The 24,183-nt window shown below is 40.1% G+C and overlaps 1 protein-coding gene across 1 annotated transcript in view; it reads left to right on the plus strand.

Annotated features, from left to right (window-relative positions):
- The window catches only part of CORIN (corin, serine peptidase), a 267,765-nt gene that overhangs the window by 12,070 nt on the left and 231,512 nt on the right, over positions 1-24,183 (plus strand). The window contains 1 exon segment of the mRNA XM_007450971.1: positions 23,944-24,088. Coding sequence (XP_007451033.1) covers positions 23,944-24,088 — 145 coding nt within the window.

Here is a 24,183-nt window from a genome sequence, read left to right on the forward strand (position 1 = left end):
CCCTGCTTCCTTAAAGAAAGCTTTCCCAACAGGTGAGACATATCTTCTTTCCAGAAAAATTATTTATTCTCCCTATGGGAAGTAAACAAAACCCATAGGATAACTATTTTAATTTTTTAAAATAATTAAAACAAACTTTTAATTTATTATTTTTTTAATTTGTAAAAGTGTTTCTTTTTTTCTTTTAAAATGTTTGTTGTTTCTCCACTCACATTTCTCCAAGACCCAGTGAAAATATAACAAATTATCTTGGCCTTTTCCCCTTAATAGGCCTTGTTTCCCCAAGACAAAGGGAAAATGCAACAAATTATCCAACTTGGCCTTTTCTGGATGCTCTGCTGTGAGGCGGGGAAATAGGTCAACTCTGATGGGAAGCAATGAGTGCAGAGGTTCTGTGATAGTCTGGCTGCCTTAGCATAAAACATTAAACATACACGACTCACATTCTCACAAGCGACTGACTTGAAAGTAGCTGAGGGCTTCCCTGGTGGCGCAGTGGTTGAGAGTCCGCCTGCCGATGCAGGGGACACGGGTTTGATCACCGGTCCGGGAAGATCCCACATGCCGCAGAGCAGCTGGGCCTGTGAGCCATGGCCGCTGAGCCTGCGCGTCCGGAGCCTGTGCTCCGCAGCGGGAGAGGCCACAACAGTGAGAGGCCCGCGTACCGCAAAAAAATTAAAAAAGTAGCTGAGAAGGCTGCAGGAGCTAGGTCTTGTCATTTTATTCCTCTTTTATATGTGTTAAAAGTGAGAAAAGAGTGAAAAAAGAATAACATTGATTGCTTTCTATAGACCTCAAACCTTTGTGTGGATTCTCCTTTTCCTCCCCCTTTGCTGAGCAACTGAGCCCGGAATCTGGTCGGGGAGCAGAGCAAGGTGCCTCCGAGGTGCCCTGAGGGGTAATGCAGTGGCTTAGAACCCAAATGTTGAGGACAGCATCGCCGTGGAGGGGTGGCCTGGGGGACGTATAGGAGCCCCGGTCGGATGAGGAGGGTGGGTGGGAGTTCGGTTTAAGGCGGAGGGTCAGAGCTGAGCCGGAAGAGGAAGGCGTGGACACAGGGCAGCCAGCGGGGAATGTTGGAGCTCTGGGCAGGGTGAGCGTGGCACCTCCGCAGGTGATGTGGTCGGGATAGTGGGAGAGTCCTTACAGACTGGGAGACTGATCAAAGAAGCTGAGAACAAGCCAGGTTTTCTGTTGTTGGAAAAAGGAGTTAAAATATAGAAAGGCAGAAAACTAGATTTATAACCCTAATGGGATTGGAATTAGAGATACGGGTATAAATGTATATGTTTCAACATAAAGGTAGGTGTGAAAATAAATATAGATGTGAGCGTCTATATGTATGTGTGTGCACACGTGAGGGCACACACTGTATAAATACATTTTCCCCTCCAGCTCTGTCTGCTGAGAGAGGCTAGGAACAGCCGCAAGCTAAGAACCATGAGCACGCCCTGTGAGTTCCAAGGGGCCTCCAGATCTTGGTTTCAGATACCATTTTCTGCAGAAAGAAACCAGGCTCCTTGGAGAAATGGCTAATTCCAAGGGCGAGACAAGGAAAGTACAAGATGAGTCCAAAACATCTTGTTCCAGAAAGCAAGCAAGTGCTCAAAGGAGGATGTGGGCAAGTTCAAAGGACACAGAAGCCAGTTTGAATTGGCTCCCACTGGCCAAATGGAGGGCAATTTGAGCATCAAAAATGGGCCCGTGAGCCATGGCCGCTGAGCCTGCGCGTCCGGAGCCTGTGCTCCGCAATGGGAGAGGCCACAGCAGTGAAAGGCCCGCGTACCGCAAAAAAAAAAAAAAAAAAAAAAAAAAAAAAAAAAAAAATGATAGTACATGTAATAAAGTATTGAATAAAATGGGAAACCAAGAGCCCAGGCATATGTCAATAAAAGATAAACTGAAAGTTTGAAGGGCTGGGATATTTATATTATTTCAATATTCCACTACAAAATACTTATTGATTACATGGGAGGTGTGGCAGACACCATGTTTATCATGTGATTGATGGGATTATCATCAGTAAAGGGACAAATTGATAGGTTGCAATGAGAAGAGTGTAGTATCACTTTTGTGATATTTCTGCTAAAGATGTAATTGAATCCTAAACTACTACTAAGGAACATTCTACACGATAACTGGCCTGTAATTTACAAAAGTGTCAAAGTCATGGAAGTGGAAGAAGACTGAAGGAGACTAAAGAGACATGAAAATTAGGTGTAATACATGATTCTAAGTTAGACCTTTTTGGTTTAAGGGGTATTATTGGGACTTGGCAAGACTGGAATGGGTTCTGAGCATCAGATGGTAGCAATGTATCAATGGAATTTCCTCTGGTTATGTAGGAGAATGTCCTTTCTTGTAGGAGTAACATATCCTAGAGGGATAGGGCAACCAGTTAGCAACTTAGTGTCAGATGGTTCAGAAAAAAAGCTCTTTGTATTTACTGTGCTTCCAACTTTTCCATAAATATGTGGTTCCTTCAAATTTTTAGAAAAGGGAAAAAAAGTAAATGTTGATAATTTCAGGAGATTTTTTTTTTTAATGTTTTTGTATCTACACTAACAAAGTTTATTTGTAATAGCCGATCTTTTGGCAACCTTTTCTTTTTGAAAGCAGTGAACAATTAGTGTACTGTTAATACACAATTTATTCTTATACTTCCAAAAGGAGAATTCTCTAACTTCTACCACTGAAGACAGGATTATTTATAATCATGTAATTAACAGCTGTGATTCTTCATTGCATTTTCTTTGGAAAGGATAAAAGGCAATACATCAAGATTAGGCACTTTATTAAACATTTAACGACATCTTTTCATTAGTTTAGCCTTTTTAAATTTCAAACCAGAGGTTTGCCTTTTCATAGGCAAATTAGATATATTCATAATATTGTACATATTTTAAAACATTTATCATTTATATGTTTGCTTTCATTTCAAAGTGCAGACAACTTTAGCACTGGAAAGAAAGTCAAGAGAATTGACAGATGTTATTCTTGGTGAAATACTGCATTGTGATTTTAAAAATCTTTATTAGTTGGGAATACTAATGTGGAAAGATGTCAAAACAAAATTAAAAAATATGATGGATGGACCAATGAGATCTGTACTCTCAAAAGCCTTTTTTTTCATCATCTTCTTGCGATTTTAGGAAATGTTAAGTAATTCTTAATCTTTGGGACTCTCGTCATGACTATGAAACTTCTAGCACAGTTTATAATGTATGTATTAACATATTAAAAACATTGGGAACCATCAGTGGAAAGAAGCTGGGAAGGTAAATTATTATGGCTGAAATCATAATTTCTAGTAATTCAGTTTTGAGTGCCTATATGTAAACATTCATTAACATCTATTGTCATTGAAATATTTTCAGTATTAGACTGCTCCCTCTTGTAGTTAAGTTGAGCATGTTGAGTTTTTTGGTTTTTTTTTTTCCTGAGGTATAATTGATGTACAATATTATATAGGTTACAAGTGTGCCATATAGTGATTCACGATTTTAAAGTTTATACTCCACTTATAGTTATTACAGTATTTGCTGTGTTCCCTGTGTTGTACAATATATCCTTGTAGCTTGTTTTATACATAATAGTTTGTACCTCTTAATTCCCTACCCCTATACTGCCCCTTCTCTCTTCCCTCTCCCCACTGGTAACCACTAATTTGTGTTCCATATCTGTAAGTTTGCTTCTTTTTTGTTATATTCACTAGTTGGTTGTACTTTTTAGATTCCACATATAAGTGATAACATACAGTGTTTGTCTTTGTCTCTGACTCATTTCACTTAGCATAATACCCTCCAGTTCCATCCATGTTGTTGCAAATGGCATTATTTCATTCTGTTTTATGGCTGAGTAGTATTCCATTGTATATATGTACCACATCATCTTTATCTATTCATCTATTGATGGGCACTCAGGTTGCTTCCATTATCTTGGCATTTGTAAATACTGCTGCTGTGAACATTGGGGTGCATGTATCTTTTCAAATTAGTGTTTTTGTTTCTTTCAGAGATGTATACCCAGGAGTGGAATTGCTGGGTCATATGGTTCCAGTTTTAGTTTTTGGAGAAACCTTCATATTGCTCTCCACAGTGGCTGCACCAGTTTACATTCCCATCAATAGTGTAGGAGGGTCCTCTTTTCTCCACATCCTTGCCAACATTTGTTACTTTTGATGATAGCCATTCTGACAGGTGTGAGATGATATCTCATTGTGGTTTTGATTTGCATTTCCCTGATGATCAACGATGTGGAGCATCTTTTCATGTGCCTCTTGGCCATCTGCATGTCCTCTTTGGAAATTTGTCTATTCAGGTCTTCTCATTTTTTAATCGGGTTGTTTGTTTTTTTGATGTTGAGCTATATGAGCTGTTTATATATTTTGGATAGTAACCCCTTATCAGTCATGTCATTTGCAAAGAACATGTTAAGTTTTAACAAAAAAAGGCAGAAGTGGGTTTTGGATGTTCATTTTTTTGCATTACCCCCAATTCTTTACCTGGTGCTTACTCTATATAGCACTCATCGCAATTGGAACTGAGTGAGCATTTATATAGCTATTTAGTCGGTTTCTTCTCTGGTAAATTGTGTGTTCCATGAGGATGGGAACTATTTACTTGCCCATTTCTCTACCTTCACCTCTTAGCACAACTTGGCAGATCACTTTCTCATGTGTTGTTAGCTTTTTTTTTATTGTGAGCTCATTTGGGGGGTGGGGAAGGGTTATGTGGATATGCAGGGTGGTTTTGGTTTGCTTCTGACAGGCACCTAGTGGAATCCCCTGTCTGGGGTTTATTTTTATATTCGTTTCACAGCTTGAGAATTCTACACCTTGACTATAGTATAAATTTGGTGCCCAGGCCTGCTCATGAGACAGGCTTGGAATTTTTTATTTTTCATCAGAGCTTTTAATTTTTTTCACTTTTACGGATACATTTCTTAGTCCTTTCCTTGGGCTATTTAAGAGGAACATTTTCTAAGCCCCCGTCACTGAAAATGTGATCCTCTGAGCACCCTGGCTTGATTCAAGGCTCTCAGCTCCAACTCTCAGCCTAGAGCTTTTCTCAGGTTCCTTTCTTGGCATTGAAACCCAAGACCCACATTAATTGGGCCTATTTTGGGGTCCAGTAACCCATTCCTCCCCTCACCCCCAATTGCCAGGACTCTCAGTGTCAATTTTCACACTTCCTGCTCTGGATTTCAGTTTCCCTGCCTGCTCTTGCCCCTAAAGATTTCTCTCTCTCTTCTGAATGCAACTACATAGTTAAATTGACCTAAACAATAGTTGAAGAAACCACAGGTGGTTAGATTTGGAAAAGAGAACATGTCAGGAGGGGAGGGAAGTGATACTTGCTAGGAGTCCACACTCCCGGCTCCACTTTTGTACTTTGTAGATACCCAGAAAGCATCCTAAGCGAGAGAGACTACCTTCCTGGCCTTGGGGTGGTAATGGCAGTTGCAACCTCCTGGACTGTGTATAAAATTATTGGGAGGTATTCTATATTTAATACGACTCTAAGTTATAGAAAACTTAGAACTGGCTAAACCAAAGGGGGCGGGGTTATCTTAGGTTTTCTTCCTGTCTCACAGATGCTAAGGGCAGGAAAGCAGGCCAGAATGATGAATTAGAGGCTGGTGGGATCTGATGAAAGAACACATGCTCAACTGTGGGTATTCAGTGTCCACAGATAACATACAATGTGCTTCTGCATCAGGACCTTGTGAAACCCTTCACTGGGTAAGGTTGATGGAATAATTTCTCCCCTCCTACCATCTTTCACATTTTTTGAGGACTCTGATTCCCTCCTCGTCCCTCCCTCAACTAGGAATGGTTGTTTCCTCATACTGGAGTCTATACTACTAATTATAAAGATATTTTCTTTTCTAGGCTGTTTTTGTCTCTGTTTGTTCCCTCCTCCTCTAGGGACACCTTGCTGAGTTTGAAAGGCTTCAACCCGTTTCTGAGTTTGGTTATTTTCCATTTGGATTTCATGTAGGTCCAGTACTCCTTGCTGAGCTTGCTTTTAGTTCCTCTTTGCATTCTGGCCATCACTTTTTTTCTAACTGACTCATCTAATCTTCCTCTGCAAGGGCTCCCATAGCCAGAAATATGAAATCAGTGGATCCTGGGTCTACCAAAACCTTCTATGTTCAAATAACCTGTCTACCCTTATCCTCTTGAGTTGGTTAGATTCTATCTAAAAGGTGTTCTTCTATCAGGTCTTCAGCTAACCTAGGCTTGGATTCAATCTGTTATGGACTGCCCAGCTCCCTTTTAACATAGTTCATCTTTTACAGATCTTACCCTGTCCAATATATCTAGATTTTCAATAGCTGCTTATTATAGCTGTCCAGTCTTGAAGGCATGGTTCCCTAATTATTCTTGTAATGAACTGTCTATCTATCTGCAGCTTTAAGAAGCTTTCAGTAATTTCACTGGTTCTTGCCCCGTTGGGGGCAGTCAATTCGTTTATTCTTTGAGAGCTTGCCCTTCCTCCTCTGTTTGGTTTCTTTGGGTTCCCCCCATACATTATCATCTAGTAACTGCCAAGAACATCTCCCCTTTCTAATAGTCTAAAAGTATTAGACCTGGGTATGACTCTTTGCCTTTCTATATCTGTCTAGACCTTCAGAGTCACATTTTCTCCTTACTATCTGCTCAGCCTAGCAGCTCAAAGCTCAGCCTTTCTCTTAAGGAACTCTGTCTCTTTCTTCAGATTCATCAATTTGTTGGTCTGAAGATAAGACTGATGTGTTTTTCAAACCATTCCACATCGCCTTGGACTTCCTGAGTTAAATCACTTCTGTAAAGACAGAACGTTCAATTGCACAGGCCTTTTGAATTGCTTTTTTAGCTATGCATTTGCAGAAGTTTTGTTGAATTGTGTTCTTACTTCACCCCAAGAAGATGGAGTACACAAAGGTAAAGGCTTGCATTCTTTTTTGTTTGTTTTGTAGCAAAACCAACCACCTTTCTCCGACCGAATCCATGAATTAGGTCTCTAAAATCTAGAACCAGCATCAGAGGTTATTTAATTAACAAATTTAGAGGGAATTGGGACCATGTGATGGAGGACCACCAACACCTGTGAACAAGCCCCATGCATCTGAGGTGTCGGTAGCTCCACCTGCTGATTTCTTTCAGTTGGCCTGAGTGCAACTTACAGCAACATAATAGGGCATGGAATTTGGGGCAGCCTTTCTTCAATACCTTTTCTAAGACGGCACAAATGATCAAAACTAGTTCACATCTATTCCTGGAGAGCTCATGGATCTCAGCTGTTTTGTAGTTTCCAGGCAGCACATTTTCTTCTGCTCACCTCCAGGAACTACAAAAGTTTGGCACCTCAGCCTTACCTGAATCACTGGGCCAAGCAACACATGTGTAGTTTGGGGCAGAGGCCACAGAGATTGCCCAAAGTCAAAAATCGACATGGGCCACGCTTGGTACAGGTCCACAAAAGCTTAAAGCCCCGTGTCCTGCCTGCCCAGGAAATAATCACTCCATGTATATATTTTTCTCCCCAAATACCACTCCTTACTCTTCCTCAAGATTCCTGGTTCAATGTAAGTAGGTGTTAGGTTTTAAAAGACCTAATAAATTATGCCTCTTTGATGTTGATTGATTGATATTGATGTTAAAACTCTGGGTTCTTTTACATGTCAGGCAGGGTGACAGTCACAATTAAAAGACAAAGTTTTTTGAAAAATTTATTTTATTGATGTATAGTTGATTTACAGTGTTGTGTTAATTTCTGCTGTTCAGCAAAGTGATTCAGTTATACACATATATACATTCTTTCTTTCCCATTATGGTTTATCCCAGGATATTGAATATAGTTCCCTGTGCTACACAGTAAGACCTTGTTGTTTATCTATTCTATATGTAATAGTTTGCCAAACTCCCACCCATCCATCCCCCACCCCCTCCCCCTTGGCAACCACAAGTCTGTTCTCTATGTGTGTGGGTCTGTTTCTGTTTCATTGATAAGTTCATTTGTGCCATATTTTAGGTTCCACATATAAGTGATATCATATCGTATTTGTCTTTCTCTTTTTGACTCACTTCACTTAGTATGATAATGTCTAGGTCCATCCATGTTGCTACAAATGGCAGTATTTTATTCTCTTTTATGGCTGAGTACTTTTCCGTTATATATGTGTACCACATCTTCTTTATCCATTCATCTGATATTTAGGTTGTTTCCATGTCTTGGCTATTGTGAATAGCGCTGCTATGAACATAGGGGTGCATGTATCTTTTTGAATTATAGTTTTTAAAAGACATAATGTTTGATCTCAAAAAATGTACCATCTTTTTGTGAAGAAAAGGCATACACTCTCAGTCTTCACTTAAAGACCTAATGTAAGTTCATACCTATAGAACATAGGAATAGTTTGCTGACTTAGGAATGTGTCTTGCATCCAGAGCTTAGAGATGACGGTGCAGTCTGTGTTCAATAGATGCTTGCTGAATGGCCTGGGTGCTTCTCAGCAAGAAAAGGTCCTACCCTCAGGGACATGTGGAAATAACAGAGGACCTATTGTTGGTCAGAGTGCCTGGGCATGGGGACAGTTACTGCTGGCCTTAGGTGTAGCAAAGGTCCTGCAGTATGTGAGGGGGTCCTATCAGTGAAAAACTGTCCTGCTCCAAATGTCGGTGACGTTGCTTCCCCTTGGCCTCCCTCCGCATTCAACCAACATACACATACTTTGAGACCCATGGGAATGAATGCACAAGAAATACTATTGTTTTATCTTGGTGCAAAAGTCAAAATTTGTGTTTCATTTGGAATGTAACAACGTGGATTGAGCATGCCCTGGTTCCCTCTGCCCCGTGGTTGACTTGTAGTCCTTTCTGCATACCTGTGTTACTGTCCTGTCACAGGGTCTTGAAGTTACCCATGAGGTTGTATACGGTGGAAGTAAGCTGTTAACTCCCAGTGGGCAAGGACTGTCTTTCTCATCTTTCTATCCCTATAGCCCAGCTGTGCACAGAATAGGTGCTCAGTAAGCATGAGTGGAATAAACCAAATTACTGAGATTCCTAACATGCAACATAGACATGTTTTGTAATGGAAACCTCAACACAGACTGTCCCTGTATTTTCCAACTAGAATATTCATTAAATACAGCAAAACGTGTGATGAATGTTAAGTCTGGAATCTATCCTTTTGCTCCAGGTATTTGGCAAGAAATTGCTGCTCCGTCTAACACGTAAAATCCTTACTTGTACTTTTTTTTTTTTTTTTTAACTGCAAGATTCCTTTCAGCAGGTAGGTTCAGTAGGTTAACTGTTTTCAACATCTGTTTATGTTTTACTTTGCATTGAAATGCCTGAAGTGAATTGTTGTAGAGCATAAAATCCATTTTGTCTTGTATGCATTCCCTGATTGTTTTCAGCTGTAGAAAGTCAGTATTTCAGTTCTCTGCCAATCTGTTTCAATTTTTAAAAGTCACAACATTTCCATCATTACTGGATCAGTGAGTCAATTAGGTCTCTGATGTGCACAAATCCAACAGCTTCCTTAGTGCTACATGAAAAATAGGTTTAGCTTCCTTTGGAAATCTGTGAGCCTCCTCTGGATTATGCTACAGCTTCCTTAGAAACGAGGCGACTTATAATCAGGATGTGAAATTCAAAACATTTTAGTGAGCAAATGTTAAATATTTAATTTCCTGGGGGATGGAGAACCCAACCCTTCTTTTTTCCCCCTGTAGTCTCCATTGTTTCCCAAAAGACATACTGAAAAAAAGGACCTTTAAGACTCTCCAATATATGCAGAAAGAGTTCTGTCATTGTATCTGTCTAAGAAGGAATCTTTTATTGCTTCAAGATTTGTGTCTGCTGTAAAATGATAACATTGACATATTTGAGATTGGGGGCAAAGTCATCTCAGAAAAGGACATAGGGTCTTATTTATCTACCTTGTCTAGGTGGGGAGTTGCCTGCTGTGTCTTTCCAAGATCATCTTCAGTAACTGTCACAGAAATGTGACCCTCCCACCCGGCTCTGAAGAAAATGGGGTTTACCTTAAAAGGTTCTCCTGTTGCCTTTAAAGACGTCGCCTCATTTGAACAAAGATTATAACTTTCCTCCAGGGAGACTGAATTGAGCAAATTCCATGCTGTGTGTTCAAGAGATAGAGACTCTTAAAACTTTCTGAAGTTGAAAGAAGCATTGTTATGATCATATTTTTCTTACTTTTGCTTGGCCAATTTCATTTTATCGTTGGAATATTTGTGGTTGGAGCAAGGCGTTTATTTTTTATCCCTTATTTGCAGATATGAAGATATGGTCAGGACCGGGTGATAACTTTATAAGGTCCCCTGGATTTTCAGTAGTGCAGACAATATTGTAGAAACTGCTTCTGAAACATTCCAGTCTTTTCTCTCATGTTTCAGACTTCGACTAAACAATACTACCCTCAAACGCTGAATTGATATGCTGCCTGGATATTGGACTATTATTACCAGGTCTTCTTGACAGGAAAAATATTTTGTTGGTATTTAGTCTCCGTACTGAACAACAATTCTGGGATATGTGAATAGGAATCTTGAGGGAGGACTGTCTGATGCTGTGGTTATTACGTTAATTTCCAAAGGAGAAAATGTGGGCAGGATTGGCTTGCAGAGACATGTGTTCTGCTGTGAATTGAGTAATTTCATTTTGAAAGAGTGCGTGAGTTATTTGAACTTTGTATGGTTCAATTAAATGCCAGAAAATGGGATGAAAAGACGTACTGAAAACCAGATGCTTGTTCTTCATGCCTCTTGGGACATTAAAAGCAAACATCACGGGCTTCCCTGGTGGCGCAGTGGTTGAGAGTCCGCCTGCCAATGCAGGGGACACGGGTTCGTGCCCCGGTCCGGGAAGATCCCACATGCCGCGGAGCGGCTGGGCCCGTGAGCCATGGCTGCTGAGCCTGCGCGTCCGGAGCCTGTGCTCCGCAACGGGAGAGGCCACAACAGTGAGAGGCCCGCGTACCGCAAAAACAAACAAACAAAAAAACCATCACAACAAAAGACATTTGGGATTGGCATAATTTACTGATGGATGATTTTGGAGGCATTTTGCTTCTTGGTAGAATGGGAGCTAGTTTGAGCGAGAACTGACAGATGCCTGGTTTGAGAAGTAACTAAATCACTGATGTCTTACTCAATAAATCTACTCTCAATCCATGTAAGGAATGGTTTCACAGTTTATTGAGAGCAGAGAGGAAAGCGTCTAACAGTGGCGGATTTTTCCCCTCTTAAATAAGGGGGTGACATTAGCTCGTTTTTCCTCAGTGGACAGAGAGTGGAGGTGGGCTGGAGAAGCTCCATCTCTAAGACTGAAACAGCAATTCAGATCACATTTTGGACTGATGGTTGTGTGTTGTGTGCTGGACAATGTTCCAAGCTGATTACCTATCAGCCAGTAGAGTCTTAGTGCCTGCCTTTCTTCTGGAATGTACGGATATTAATACATGACAGTGTAACATCTCCCCAGAGCTTAGAGGGAGCTTCAGTGTCCTGCTCAGGCCACACCAGCTGGAGTGACCTTGTCCTCAAGGCAGGCTGTTGCATTGTGGAAACAGCAAAGTGCGAGGGCATTTGCAGTTCACTGCCTTCCTGCCTAAAGAGCTAGGGTGCTCAGTGAGCCTCAAGCCAATACATAATGTTGATTTTGGATGGATCTTTCTTAATTGTCTTTAACACTGTAAGCAAATCTTTTGTGGTACGACAGATGGTCACTGAATTTTGCCATCATTTTGCATACAATCCCATCCATTAAAATATGCACTCTCATTAAGAATATTTTGGTATTTTGACTTGGTCATATCATAAACTTCAAAGCAATGAATAGAATTTTACTAAATCCACCAGACTGACGCATGGATTTGGATAACCTTTGGGTAGTAGTAATATTTGTGCACCTGAGGGTCACAGACTTAAGTGTTACCTAACCATCCTGTATTACCCAAGTCTACATAATTTCATAATTGTATTTAAGAATATAATCATTTTGGTATTTCAGAAAATCGGTAGTATAGCATCACATTATAAAGGCAGAATTACCCTTCACATTTCGAAATACTCTGTTGATCAGAACCAGTTTATATACTACTTAAAGTCTGCCTGATCTTTGGTTGTAATTTAAACCTATCCTATTTGAAATAAAAATATCAATATATCTCTTATGGCTGATGCTGTACCTTAAAAGTAGTAAGCTGTTAATCTCTTTGTAGATGGTATCATTAGGTGAATATTATAACTTACAGAGCTCCTGTAGGCCAAAATGGCATATGTTTACCAAAGCTTTGGAATGGTCAAGGAATAAGAGTTTTTTTTGTTGTTGTTAATTAGATTTTTGATATTATTAAATAGAAACTTGGACCTCCTTTCTATTTCAATCTTTACTATTGAAAATGACTTTTCTTACACTGTCTTACAGTGTACTAAGCAAGTCTTTGAAAACTGATGATTAGGGCCAAGACTTGCATGTCATTCTCAGGGCAAAATATTCTAAGCTATAGAAGTTGTCGAAGAGCCCACATTTTCTGGAATCCATTTCATTCTCTGGCAATATTTTATAAATTCTTGATAATTTGCTTATTTTCTTATCATTTTCCATGTCTCCGAAAGGTAGAGTAGAAAACTTCTGTAATTAAAGATTCCAGGTAATTAAGGTTTTATTAGATAATTAGGTGAAGGTTTTTAAGATAACATTGAAAAGTGAGCTCTAGAAAGAAATTAATAAAAACCACAGAGAGGCCATTTCTAAGACGTAGCTCCCACTGTCGAGCTACAGTGAGCTGTCATCCTCTGTTAGGCCATGTCTGACTTGGAAGGAGGATCAAAAGCCCCACAATGACTACGCTACGAGATCTGGTCCTTCATAGGTTTGGGGTCATCCGGGGTCAGCCCTGCATGGCTCGGTGGGGGAAAGCTTAGTCTATCTTTGTAGACAGAGCTGGAGAATAGATGGTGTGTTCCAGGAAGCTCTGAAAGCTATGGTCTAGAATTCAAGCCAAATTAAAAACCATGGGATCTCTAGTCACCTGCTGAGTTTCAGAAAAGGGAATCGCTTTAGATTCTGCCTTTTTTCTTCATTAACTTGAATTATTTTAATTAAATTACTCACAAAGAGCCTCAAATTCCTCTGCTGTAAATGGGTATGGTAATAGCAACCACTTAGTAGAGCTGTTGTGAGCATTTCCATATATAATGCATTTAGAGGAGTGCCTGGCTCATGGGAAATGCTTATCGGGTGTTTGGCCATATTGTTATTGTTACTATTATTAAGACTGTAATAATTATTCACACATGGAGAAGCATTCAATTCCTTGTATTTCTAAGACTCTTCTGACAATGGGAGGGCAGATTAGAAGAGTTTATTTATTATTTTAATATTTTTCTGGAGTGCCTACTACAAGCCAGGCCCTTTTAAAATACTGGGGTTACAATGAGAAGCAAAACCCAACATGGTCCCTAACCTCATGGAGCCTACAGCCTAGCAGGAATAGCCAACATAATCTAATGATCATACAAATACATGTAAATCATAACTGGGATAAAGGGTCGAGAGACTGAACTAGTCATGGGTCATGAGTTGATGTTTAAGGGTGAATCCTGAGTGACTCCGGCAGGTGGGGGCTGGGCGGAGGCCATTCCAGGCAGAGAGTGATTATGGGGTACTGGGAAGAGCCAGGTGGCCGGTGTGGAGAGAGGAGGGTGGGCATGAGTGGTGTGCAATGAGCCTGGTATAGATGGGGCACACCTAGAGGGTCTCCAGATCCTGCTACTCAAAGTATGGTCCTCACACCACCAGCATCAGCTGGGAGCTGGTAAGAAATGCAGAATCTCAAGCCCCATCCCACACCTATTGGATCAGATTCTCCCCACATGCTTCACGTGCACATTGAACTTTGAAAAGCATTGTCTTCAACACCATGTTAGGGAAGTTGGTCTTTGTCTCTCAAGTCTGTGGAAGGTTTTAAGCAGGGAGGTGACACATCCCAATGAGCATCTTGAAAAGATCACTTGGGCTACAGTGTGGAGTTTGAAAGGGGACGAGTGAGGATATGGGGAAACCAGTTAGGAGATTGTTGAAGTAGGTGGAGAATGTGGAGTCTCTAAGGGGACTGGCAAGCGATTGCCCGTGTTTCCACCAACTTTACTTTGTATTGTTTGCTTCCTATTAATCCCTGTTTGAAAACATTTTGGCTATCACACTAGTGATTTGTACTTGCAAACTGCTAATTTTTAATTTATGAAGCTGTAAATTTTTATTCTGAACTTATCCTGATTGACGACATATAAAAGGCACCGAGCTTCTTACTAACAGGAGATCATCCACTGTGGCTGCAGTGAGTAAACAAACTTGATGGTTACATTACTGAGCATGAAAAGCCTAGATGTATGTATGGTGTTTAAAGAGAACTTTTAATAGTTTTTTCCCTCCCTTCCATCAAAAGTAAGTATATCAAAAACCTAAAACTTTTCTTGGGAAATTTTACTGGCCTTTAGTTGTGAGTCATTTATTTAATTGAGACAATATACATCTATTCTGATCCTACTATATACCAGGAACTAAAATAAAAAGGGATAAAAATAATGATCTGGGCTATTTGTTAAATGAATTAAACATGGATCTTTACCTCCTGAGATTATAGTTTAGTAATTTTAGTGTGTACATAATGACCATGATCCAAAGTAGAGAGTGATAAATGCCATAGTCCAGTTAAAATGCTTCAGCTGCAAGTGATAGAATATTCAGATTGAAAGTGATATAACAAGAAATAATTTATTCTTTTCCCCTATAAATGTAGCCTGAAAGTAAGTTTAGGGCTGATAGGGCAACTTCACAAATCCCTCAGGGATCCTGGTTTGTTCTTTCTTGCTACTCAGCCATCCTCTGCCTACAGCTTTCATCTCTGGGTCCAAGATAGTTGCTTGATCATCAGCTATTATATCTATATTCCAGCCAGCAGGGAGGAGGGACAATACTCCAGTCTTGGAGAATATTTCCTGGAAGTCATATTTACCATTTCCAAGTTCATCCCATGGTCAAGAATGTGGTCACATGGCCTCACACAGCTCCAAAAGAGACTGGGAAATGCTGTCTTAATTCTAAGTGCTGTCTTTATTCTAAAATTTAGGGTTCTGTTTCTAAGATCAAAGGAAAGAATAGGTGCTGGGAGTCTGCCTCAGAGAGATTACTTCTGTCTGGGTAGTCAAGGAAGGCTTCCTGAATGAGATGAAATATGAGTTACTTCTTTAAGGATTTGGATTTAAGCAGATGGATGTGGAAGAAATAGATAGTCTAGAACCATGATTTCCAAACTCTGTGCTGAAGTACCCCAAGACACTGCAGTGACTCACAGAGGCTGCTGGTTATTTTCAATTTTTGAGGGAAATCTAGTGATACTTGACATCTGTTGGTTACCGAATGAAATACTAGCTTGAGGTAGTTAACAGTTTCAACATTAGATTGTGCTATATTCCTTTTGATGTTATCCTGTCTTCATAAAGCTGGGTTCTTGGTGGTTGCTGTGTAGAAAGTCGTACCAGGCAAAAATCCACGTGGAACAGGCAATGAGCGGTGGTGGTGTCTAGTCTGATTCTGAGGTTTGAGGTGTTGTGCAGTGCCCAACAGATGCACATGCCCCATTAGTGTAAGTAATTGTGGTTATTTAAGAATGACATGGGGCTTCCCTGGTGGCGCAGTGCTTGAGAGTCCGCCTGCCGATGCAGGAGACGCGGGTTCGTGCTCCGTTTCGGGAAGATCCCACGTGCCGCGGAGCGGCTGGGCCCGTGAGCCATGGCCGCTGAGCCTGTGCGTCCGGAGCCTGTGCTCCGCAAATGGGAGAGGCCACAACATTGGCCAAAAAGTTTGTTCTGGTTTTTCCTTAAGATCTTATGGAAAAACCAGAATGAACTTTTTGACCAACCCAATATTTAAAAATTTTAACTTACGTGTAGTATTTTTTCAAATGGCTACTAAGTTTTAGGATATAAGTACTTATAAAATTGTTGGACCACGCTAATAAATAAACGGAACTGTTAGGCATTTCTTTCGGCCTAGGACCACTGAAAAAATTACCTAGACACTGATGGTGCTGTGAACCCAGAATGTCTGGGGATCTCTGATTTATGGGGTTAATATAGTTTCATGTTCTTAACATAGGTAGTGTTGAAAAATTTTTTATGGAATAAAATTCATGACAATTTTCTTTCTGAAACACAACATTTTCTAACTGACTTCAAAGTTCACAATAGGAAATTTGAGCATGGAGTTGTACTAATAAATAGTTCCAGTAAAAACTGATGTTATTAATTTTTAGTATATTTTCCCTGAAAGGAAATATTTTTACTATTTTACCAAATACATTTTCTCCTCCAAGTATTTTTAGAAAATTCAAGAATAGACTCTGTAAGGCATGTGTCATTAAAAAAAAAAAGGAGTTATTTACATAGTTATGTACAGAGAAATTTTTGTTTAAGTGATTGAATTCATTTATTTATTCACAGATATTAATCCATTCCTGATGGTGTTCTAGGTGCTGGGCATACACTGATGAGAAAAGGGTAATATTTGCACACATATAGAGAGATACAACTGAATTAGTATTATTGATGCTATGATTATGTTTTTACAGAAGCAGGAATAAATTTGTACTTTCTAGCTTTATAATCTTATGAGTGTTTGTTGGTTCTTATAGTTTATGATGCATGTTGCAGTCCTATTTCAGTTTGAATATCCCTGAAACTCATGCTTTCCTTTCTTCTTCTAATGTAATATATTAAAAGTCTAGATAATTTTTTTAAGTTTGAAGATTAATTTTATCTTTGACCCTTTTTGGAGTAACCATGTATTGGGTTAACAGCAATAATTAGGCAGTTTTATCTGTCAGTTTGCCACCTGTACAATTATATCAGGCTTCATTAAGGGCCCTAGTAAGAGATAATGTGATAAATTCTTAAGAGAATTTATAATTTGATTTGGTTATCATATTACATTTGTAGAATTTAAAATATCCATGCATGCAGGTATACAGTGATACTCTCTATCAGGTGTTGGCAAACTTTTTCTGGAAGGGGCCAGACAGTAAATATTTTAGGCCTTGTGGGCCACATGGCTCTGTTGCAATTACTCAGTGCTGTTGCTGTAGCAGGAAAGCAGCTATAACAATATCTACATGAATGAACAGGGCTGTCTGCCAATAAAACTTTAGGGATAAAAACAGGCAGTGGCTGGGTTTGGCCCATGGGCTGTAGTTTGCTGACCCCCGCTCTCTATATTTAAAATGCACAATTTATCATGCAGGCAGGTCCACCTGACTGATTGGAAAATAGTTCTTACATAACCCAGCAATCAAAGTGAGAGCAATGTGTATAGTTCCCAGTCACCACACTCGGAATGAGGCAGGCTGTGGAGGGCGGCAAGGCTGTTGTCCCTAAGAAGGTACTTGGTTCCTTCTGGGCTGAACATCTGCTTTGTCCTAACCTGGTTGTTAGCAGCTCTTTTCATCTCTAATATCCCCAGTCAGATATTTCTGGTTCATTGGCTCTTTGGTGAGTCCTGGCCCTGGTCTTGGGAGGGAATCTTCCATCTGAGGGATCCATGGGCAGGTATCTCCTTGTTCACAAGCAGTTTCTGCCATTTGCAGCTCTGGACGTATTCCCAAGAATGTACCAAGTGTTAATGAAGTAAAAAGCTGCAGGAAGGTAGGACAGGATAAAGACAAATGTACCTGAAATATTAGCTATGGTCTTCTTGACCTTTGAAATCCTCATAAAATGGACTTGAAACCCACTATACCCCTGTGGGTGTCCAGAGCCCTCCCCAAGTCTCTGCCAATCCACTGGGTACATGGTTCTCATAATCAGCTCTGGTTCTAGGCTCTGAATGTCCTGAATGAGTTCAGTTTGGGGATCATTTTTCATGTTTCCTTTTTCTGTAATTCCATGATACACAGCCTCTTTCTCACTCTGGCTGTAGTGTGGAGAACAAATTAGGGAGTGCAAGAATAGATGGAAGTAAACCAGACAGGGGGAGGCATTTGCAGGATTCCAGGTGAGACGTGATGGCCGTTGTTAGTCGGATGTAGAATCTATGAGGCTGGAGAGTTTTGCTTTGCAGAGGGCTGTATCCAGGTGTCCAAACAGTGCCTGACACACCATGGGTGCTCAATTATCTCTTCCTGAGATAGGGAATCAATTATCTCTTCCTGAGATAAGGAGATTACTAGATGTGGGGATGGAGATTATTTTTTTGGCCAGACATGTGGGATTTGAGGTAATTTTGCAGCATCCACTGGGGAGATGTCAAATGGCCAGTTGGATACAAAGGTCTGGAGTGCAGAGGAAAACTCTATGCTTGCTATTTAAAGATGTAAGTCAATTGATGCTATTTGTGTGGGTGGCATTGCCTAGAGAAAGCGGATGGGAGGAAAAAGTTTATAGAAAGAGAAGGAGTGACCAGTGAGGGAGCAGAAAGAGAAGTCAGAGGAAGAAAGTGCTTGAAGAAGATGGGCGTGGCTAACTGAGGGTTTGATCTGTCAACTGATACTGAGATGTCATTACAAGGATGACTGAAAAATATCATTTCAGTAGAGCAACATGGAGGTCAATGGTGACCGTAGCAAAAGCCCTTTTGGTGCAGTGACAGAAGTGGACGCCAAACTGTCGCGGTCACAAGAGTAGGCGGTAAGTGAGGAAACTTGGACAATGGATATTCAGAACTGTGAGATCGTTTTGGATGAGAAAGAAGGAGAGAGAGAGGACTGTGCCTGAAGTGGGATATAGGCTTGAGAAGGGATTAAAAAATAACCAGGAGAGACCTTAACATAGTAAAAAGCTGATGGCAGTGATATAGGAGATAGAGGGAGGGGAAGAGAGGGGGAGAGGGGGAAAGAGAGGTAAATCAAGATCAGATATATGATTCAATGGAGAATTAAGATGGCAAATTCCTGAGAAGAGAGGAGGAGATGAAGTCTGTAGCAAATGTGGAAGGATTAGTCTTGAATAGGAAGAGTCTTAAATAGCATCTCTACAGGAGAGAAGGGTCTATAAATGAGCAGGTGTGTGTGCCGAAATTTAGGTAGGTGAGGCAATTCCCATTTGATGGTTTTTATTCTCTCTGTAGGGGGGGAATAGGGGTGGATCCTCTTCTGAAAGTGAGGGCAGAAGAGTGGGAAAAGATAGTTTGAGGAGAATAGAAAAGACTTTAAATTAGCAATCCTGTTGCGTGACTTTTTGCAGCCACGTTCAACTGTCCAAGTGTAGATACGGAGAGAGAAGATTGTTGGATTCATCTCATGTTGGTTTTTACAAGACAGGTGATAAGAAAATCCAGAGGGGTAAGGGGGTTCAGGGCATTAGCAAGAGTATCATTGAAATAATGGTCCAGATATTTTAAAGGAGATATATAGAGAAGTGAAGAAAGGAGAGAGTTGATAAAGTGGGAGAAGATAGAGGGATCAGTGGACAGTAGGTCCTGAAAGACTCAGAGAATGGCTGTCATGATGAATGGATAAAGAAGATGTGATACACACACACACACACACACACACACACACACACACACACACTCACTGGAATATTACTCAGCCATAAAAAAGAATGAAATAATGCCATTTGCAGCAACATGGATGGACCTAGAGATTATCATGCTAAGTGAAGTAAGCCAGACAAAGACAAATAGCATATGGTATTGCTCATATGTGGAATCTAAAAAAATGAAACAGATGAACTTATTTACGAAACAGAAATAGATTCACAGACATAGAAAACAAACGTATGATTACTAAAAGGGAAGGGGGAGAGGGATAAATTAGGAGTTTGGGATTACACACTACTATATACACACTACTATATATAAAATAGATAACCAACAAGGAGCTACTGTATAGCACTGGGAACTCTACTCAATATTCTATAATAACCTATAATGGAAAAGAATCTGAAAAAGAATATATGTGTGTGTGTGTGTGTGTGTGTGTGTGTATAACTGAGTCACTGTGCTGTACATCTGAACCTAATACAACATTGTAAACCAACTATATATTTAAAAATGAGAGAGAGAATTGCTGTTGTGAAAAAAAGTTGAATCACTAAGCCAGCAGGCAAGCATAATGAAGAATGTAAAAGAGACAGATGAGGTCTCCCAATGGAACCAATGACTCAAGGAGATGTCCCAGTCAGGTAGATTGTATCCATATATGTTACATAAGCCAACACGACACCTTTAAAAATAAATGTAGTTCTTAAGACACAAGAAATGAGTTTTCACCAACAGGATTAATAAAACATGAGAACTACATATTTGAAATATGTGCAGGTCAACAAGATGCATTGCTCCCTGCCTGCACCATGGAATGCTTGTGCCTGTGCTTAGCTTACGGTTTCAAGTATGTGGCGGGTAGATTCTGGAAGAGGGTACCTTCTGGAGAGAGGGTTGTTGAGTCCACTGAAATGAAGCTTAGGAATTGTCCTAGCAGTTAATCTCATCTGGCATTGTTCACCCAACAGTAAAGTCTGAGAGTTGCATTATATTCAGAGGAACCTCAAAGGGCCTCTGAATAATGCAGCATTTTTAGCAATAGTCTTAAGTGGCCATGAGTGCAAGAGAAAAGTTACGCACTCGAGGAAAGTGCTGAGATTTATTCTAAGTATTTCTTAGTTCTGAATTTCTTGCATTTCTTCCTCTTCTCCCCTTCATAAAAGGAATGAATTTCCTAGTTATTGGAGAAAGCATTTGCACTAATCATGAATATGGTTTCTGGAGGTCAAATACTTGTTGATATACTTACATAAGATATTAAAATGAGCCTCTAGCGCTTTCCTTACTGATTCTTCACTTATGAATGCTAAATGAGATGTATTTGGACACAGGATTCCACACAGCACTGAGGCCATTGTGCATTTGCCACCCAAGAAGATTATCACTATAATGCTCCTGTGACCACCCACCTTAACCAAGAAAGCTTTTCCATTGTTGTGGAAGCCAAAGAAAGTTCATAACTCTTTACCTCTCTGGATGTATTTTACCACTCTTTTAAGCTGTAACAGGGCTTTTCAGGGATACTTTTCTCAGAATCATGGCTAGTTCAAGTGCTGGTTCCCTACAACGTCTTAACTGATCCTCCAGCAAGAAATCGTATTCCTATCTTGTGAATTCCTATAAATCTCATGGTGCTTATCATTTGCTACCTCGAAATGTAGTTATTTACGTACGTATCTTATCTCTCCTACAAGACTGTGAGCTTTGGAGGGACAGTTGGTCTTAAATCGTGATTATATCCATCACTATGCTTATTATAATTAGTAGGTGTTCAATAACTACTCGTTGAGTAAATGAAGTAAATAAGTCAGTTCTACTACTGTTTCTGTTGAGCTGTAGTTCCACACTGGCTTTTTTTATTTTTATTTTTTAAATTCTTTTTAGGGCTGTGTTTGATCTTGAAAGACCTCTTGGTTCCTGAACTACATCTGGGGCTCTGTTGGACTCCAGACAGGTTCTGTGTGGTTTGTCCTGGGTCGCCATTAGACCTGTCGTTTGGTCTGTGGCCCTTACTTCCTTATCTATGTGTGGCCTTAAATTTATTTATTTTATTTACTTTTGGCTGCATTGGGTCTTCGTTGCTGCATGCAGGCTTTCTCAAGCTGTGGCGAGCAGGGCCTACTCTTCATTGCAGCACACAGGCTTCAGTAGTTGTGGCACTCGGGCTCAGTAGTTGTGGCTCACTGGCTTAGTTGCTCCATGGCACGTGGGATCTTCCCAGGCCAGGGCTCGAACCTGTGTCTCCTGCATTGGCAGGAGGATTCTTAACCACTGCTCCACCAGGGAAGCCCCACACTGGCTTTTTACAGGCAAATGTTATATCCAAGCCTCAGAGGGTACCACCCACCCAATGCTGGTGTTATAATCAATGTGCTATAGCAGATCTTATATTATATTGTGTCAATGTGGTAGATCACATTGGGTGAAATCTGAAACTGACCCTCATATACGGAAGGCAAGGGGAGACTGAAGAAAGAGGCAGATCACTCCAGATTGGTAGATGGCAGTTTTAATAAGCAAGGGAACTTACATGCAAGGTTTGTCTTGGACAGCTGCAAGGTGATTAGATCTCCATGCCTGCCAGAATCTTAAGAGTTTATATAGAAGACATAACGGGATGCAGACATGTATACCATCCAGATGGTCTCAACAGCGCATTGCTCTCTCAAGGCTGTGTCCTTGAAAATGGCTTTGGCTGTGGGAACAGTGGGTATAACGTACATTCTAAGGACAGAAGAGGGGGTGAGGAGCCTCTGATTGTCTGAGTCCAGCTCATGGTTCAACTGGTAGGTCACGTCCTTTCCATGACCTCCTCCTGCCACTTAATTGTAAATTAACTCTGAATCAACTCACGTTGGCTGGTCGATTAAACGAGGTTGGTCGATTAAACCAGGTTCAGAGGGAATGGGTCAGTAAAGACATTAATCTAGGAAATCAAGCCATTCTTAAGCTAACAGCATACGTTCTTTCAAATAATGTCTCCCACGGAGAATTCTTAAAATTACAGAGGGTGTCATCACGTCAATGTATGTAGTGAGCACTGCTTGCAATATGTGTTAGTGAACCAGAACTCATTTTGATGTAGGAGGAATAAAGCAGAAATGGAGAATCACATATGCTTTGCAGTTCAGAACTCATCAAAGTTGCCTTTTTATCCGTGGGAAATTATCAGGTACTGGTTATATACCAGAAAGGATCAAATGCAGGATCATCGGTTAGAACAACTTCTTGATTTTGATAAAGCTCTTTCTCAAAGGTCATTCAATTTAAAAAATTAGATTTTTCTTACAGAGGAAGAACCAACAAAACTTGGTAATGAATAGCATGGGGGGATGATGGAAAAGTCCGGAGTCTCGAGGTTATAGGAGGAGTGGAGTTTGATTTAGCACAAATACGGAAGTCAGGAGAACTAGTTTGAAGGTAATGGATAAAGAAGGAGATTAGTTTGGTTTTGGACATGTTGAGAAGAGATGATGCTATGTACTAGGCATCAGAAATATATGATCTAACTTGAAAGGAAGTTCAGGACTCAAGAGATTCAAGAGCTGGATGCACCAAGGTTGTAGTTCAAGCTCTGAAACTGTCAGAGAAGGAAAGGCAAGGAGAGTCAGAAGTCCAAGAGAGAACCATGAGAAACATCTTCATTAATGGGATCAGAAGAGTTGCTCATGGTGACTCAAATCACTTTTAATTCCATCTCTGTTGAAAAAATTACTCCCCTAAGCCAGTTGCAATAAATGAATTTCCAGACATTGTTTCTGGCAAGAGATTGAGCAAAATTTAAAGAATTTGAAGACAAGAACTTTATCTTGTTGAACCATCTCCGTTTGCCCGCGTACCGCAAAAAAAACAAAAACAAAAACAAAAAAACACCTTATTTGATCTAGATTCATGCAGATTTGGGTTAGGACTAATGAGCAAAACAAGAATAAAATCTGGATAATGCCCTGTCCACAACTACTCACCAGTATTTTATCACTGTATTAGGCACTCTTTGCTTAGAGTTCTAGGTCAAGGTGAGTTCTTGCCATGGTAAGAACAGCCCTTTGGGATAATACCAAATTAGCAGATACATTAAAAAAAAAATCAAGATGGAATATCGTTATAAGTTCATACACTCGTGAAAAACATTTCAGAAATAGATGATTTGCTCTTCCCTGAATGTGATTTGTAGTTATTTGTTCATTTATTAGTGTGATTTGGTGACTAACCTCATTTCATGCCCTAAAATACACGGAGGAAAATCTCTTAGGAATGCCGCTTCTCTAAATGGATAGCTGTACTCTAAAATGTCATACCATGTACTGAGTTGCTTTGTAAAATGTCATACATGTACTGAGTTGCTTTGTAATATTAAAATCATGTTTCATTTTCCTCTCCTACTTTAGGTCTTGGGAGCTGATGATGATGCCATGGGTGATGGTTGCTCTCAGAAGGTGGCGACTGTGAATATTCTTCGTTTCCTATTGCTGGTCCTGATTCCATGTATCTGTGCTCTCATTGTCCTGCTGGTGATTCTGCTCTCCTTTGTTGGTAAGTTATGCCATTATTAAAGATAAATGAAGTTAAAATTAAAATTAGCATGATTTAGAAGAGCTGTTTCTTTTTTTTTTTTTTTTTTTTTTGGG

This window comes from Lipotes vexillifer, unplaced genomic scaffold (assembly GCF_000442215.2).
Source record: "Lipotes vexillifer unplaced genomic scaffold, Lipotes_vexillifer_v1.1 scaffold404, whole genome shotgun sequence".
NCBI lineage: Eukaryota > Metazoa > Chordata > Mammalia > Artiodactyla > Lipotidae > Lipotes > Lipotes vexillifer.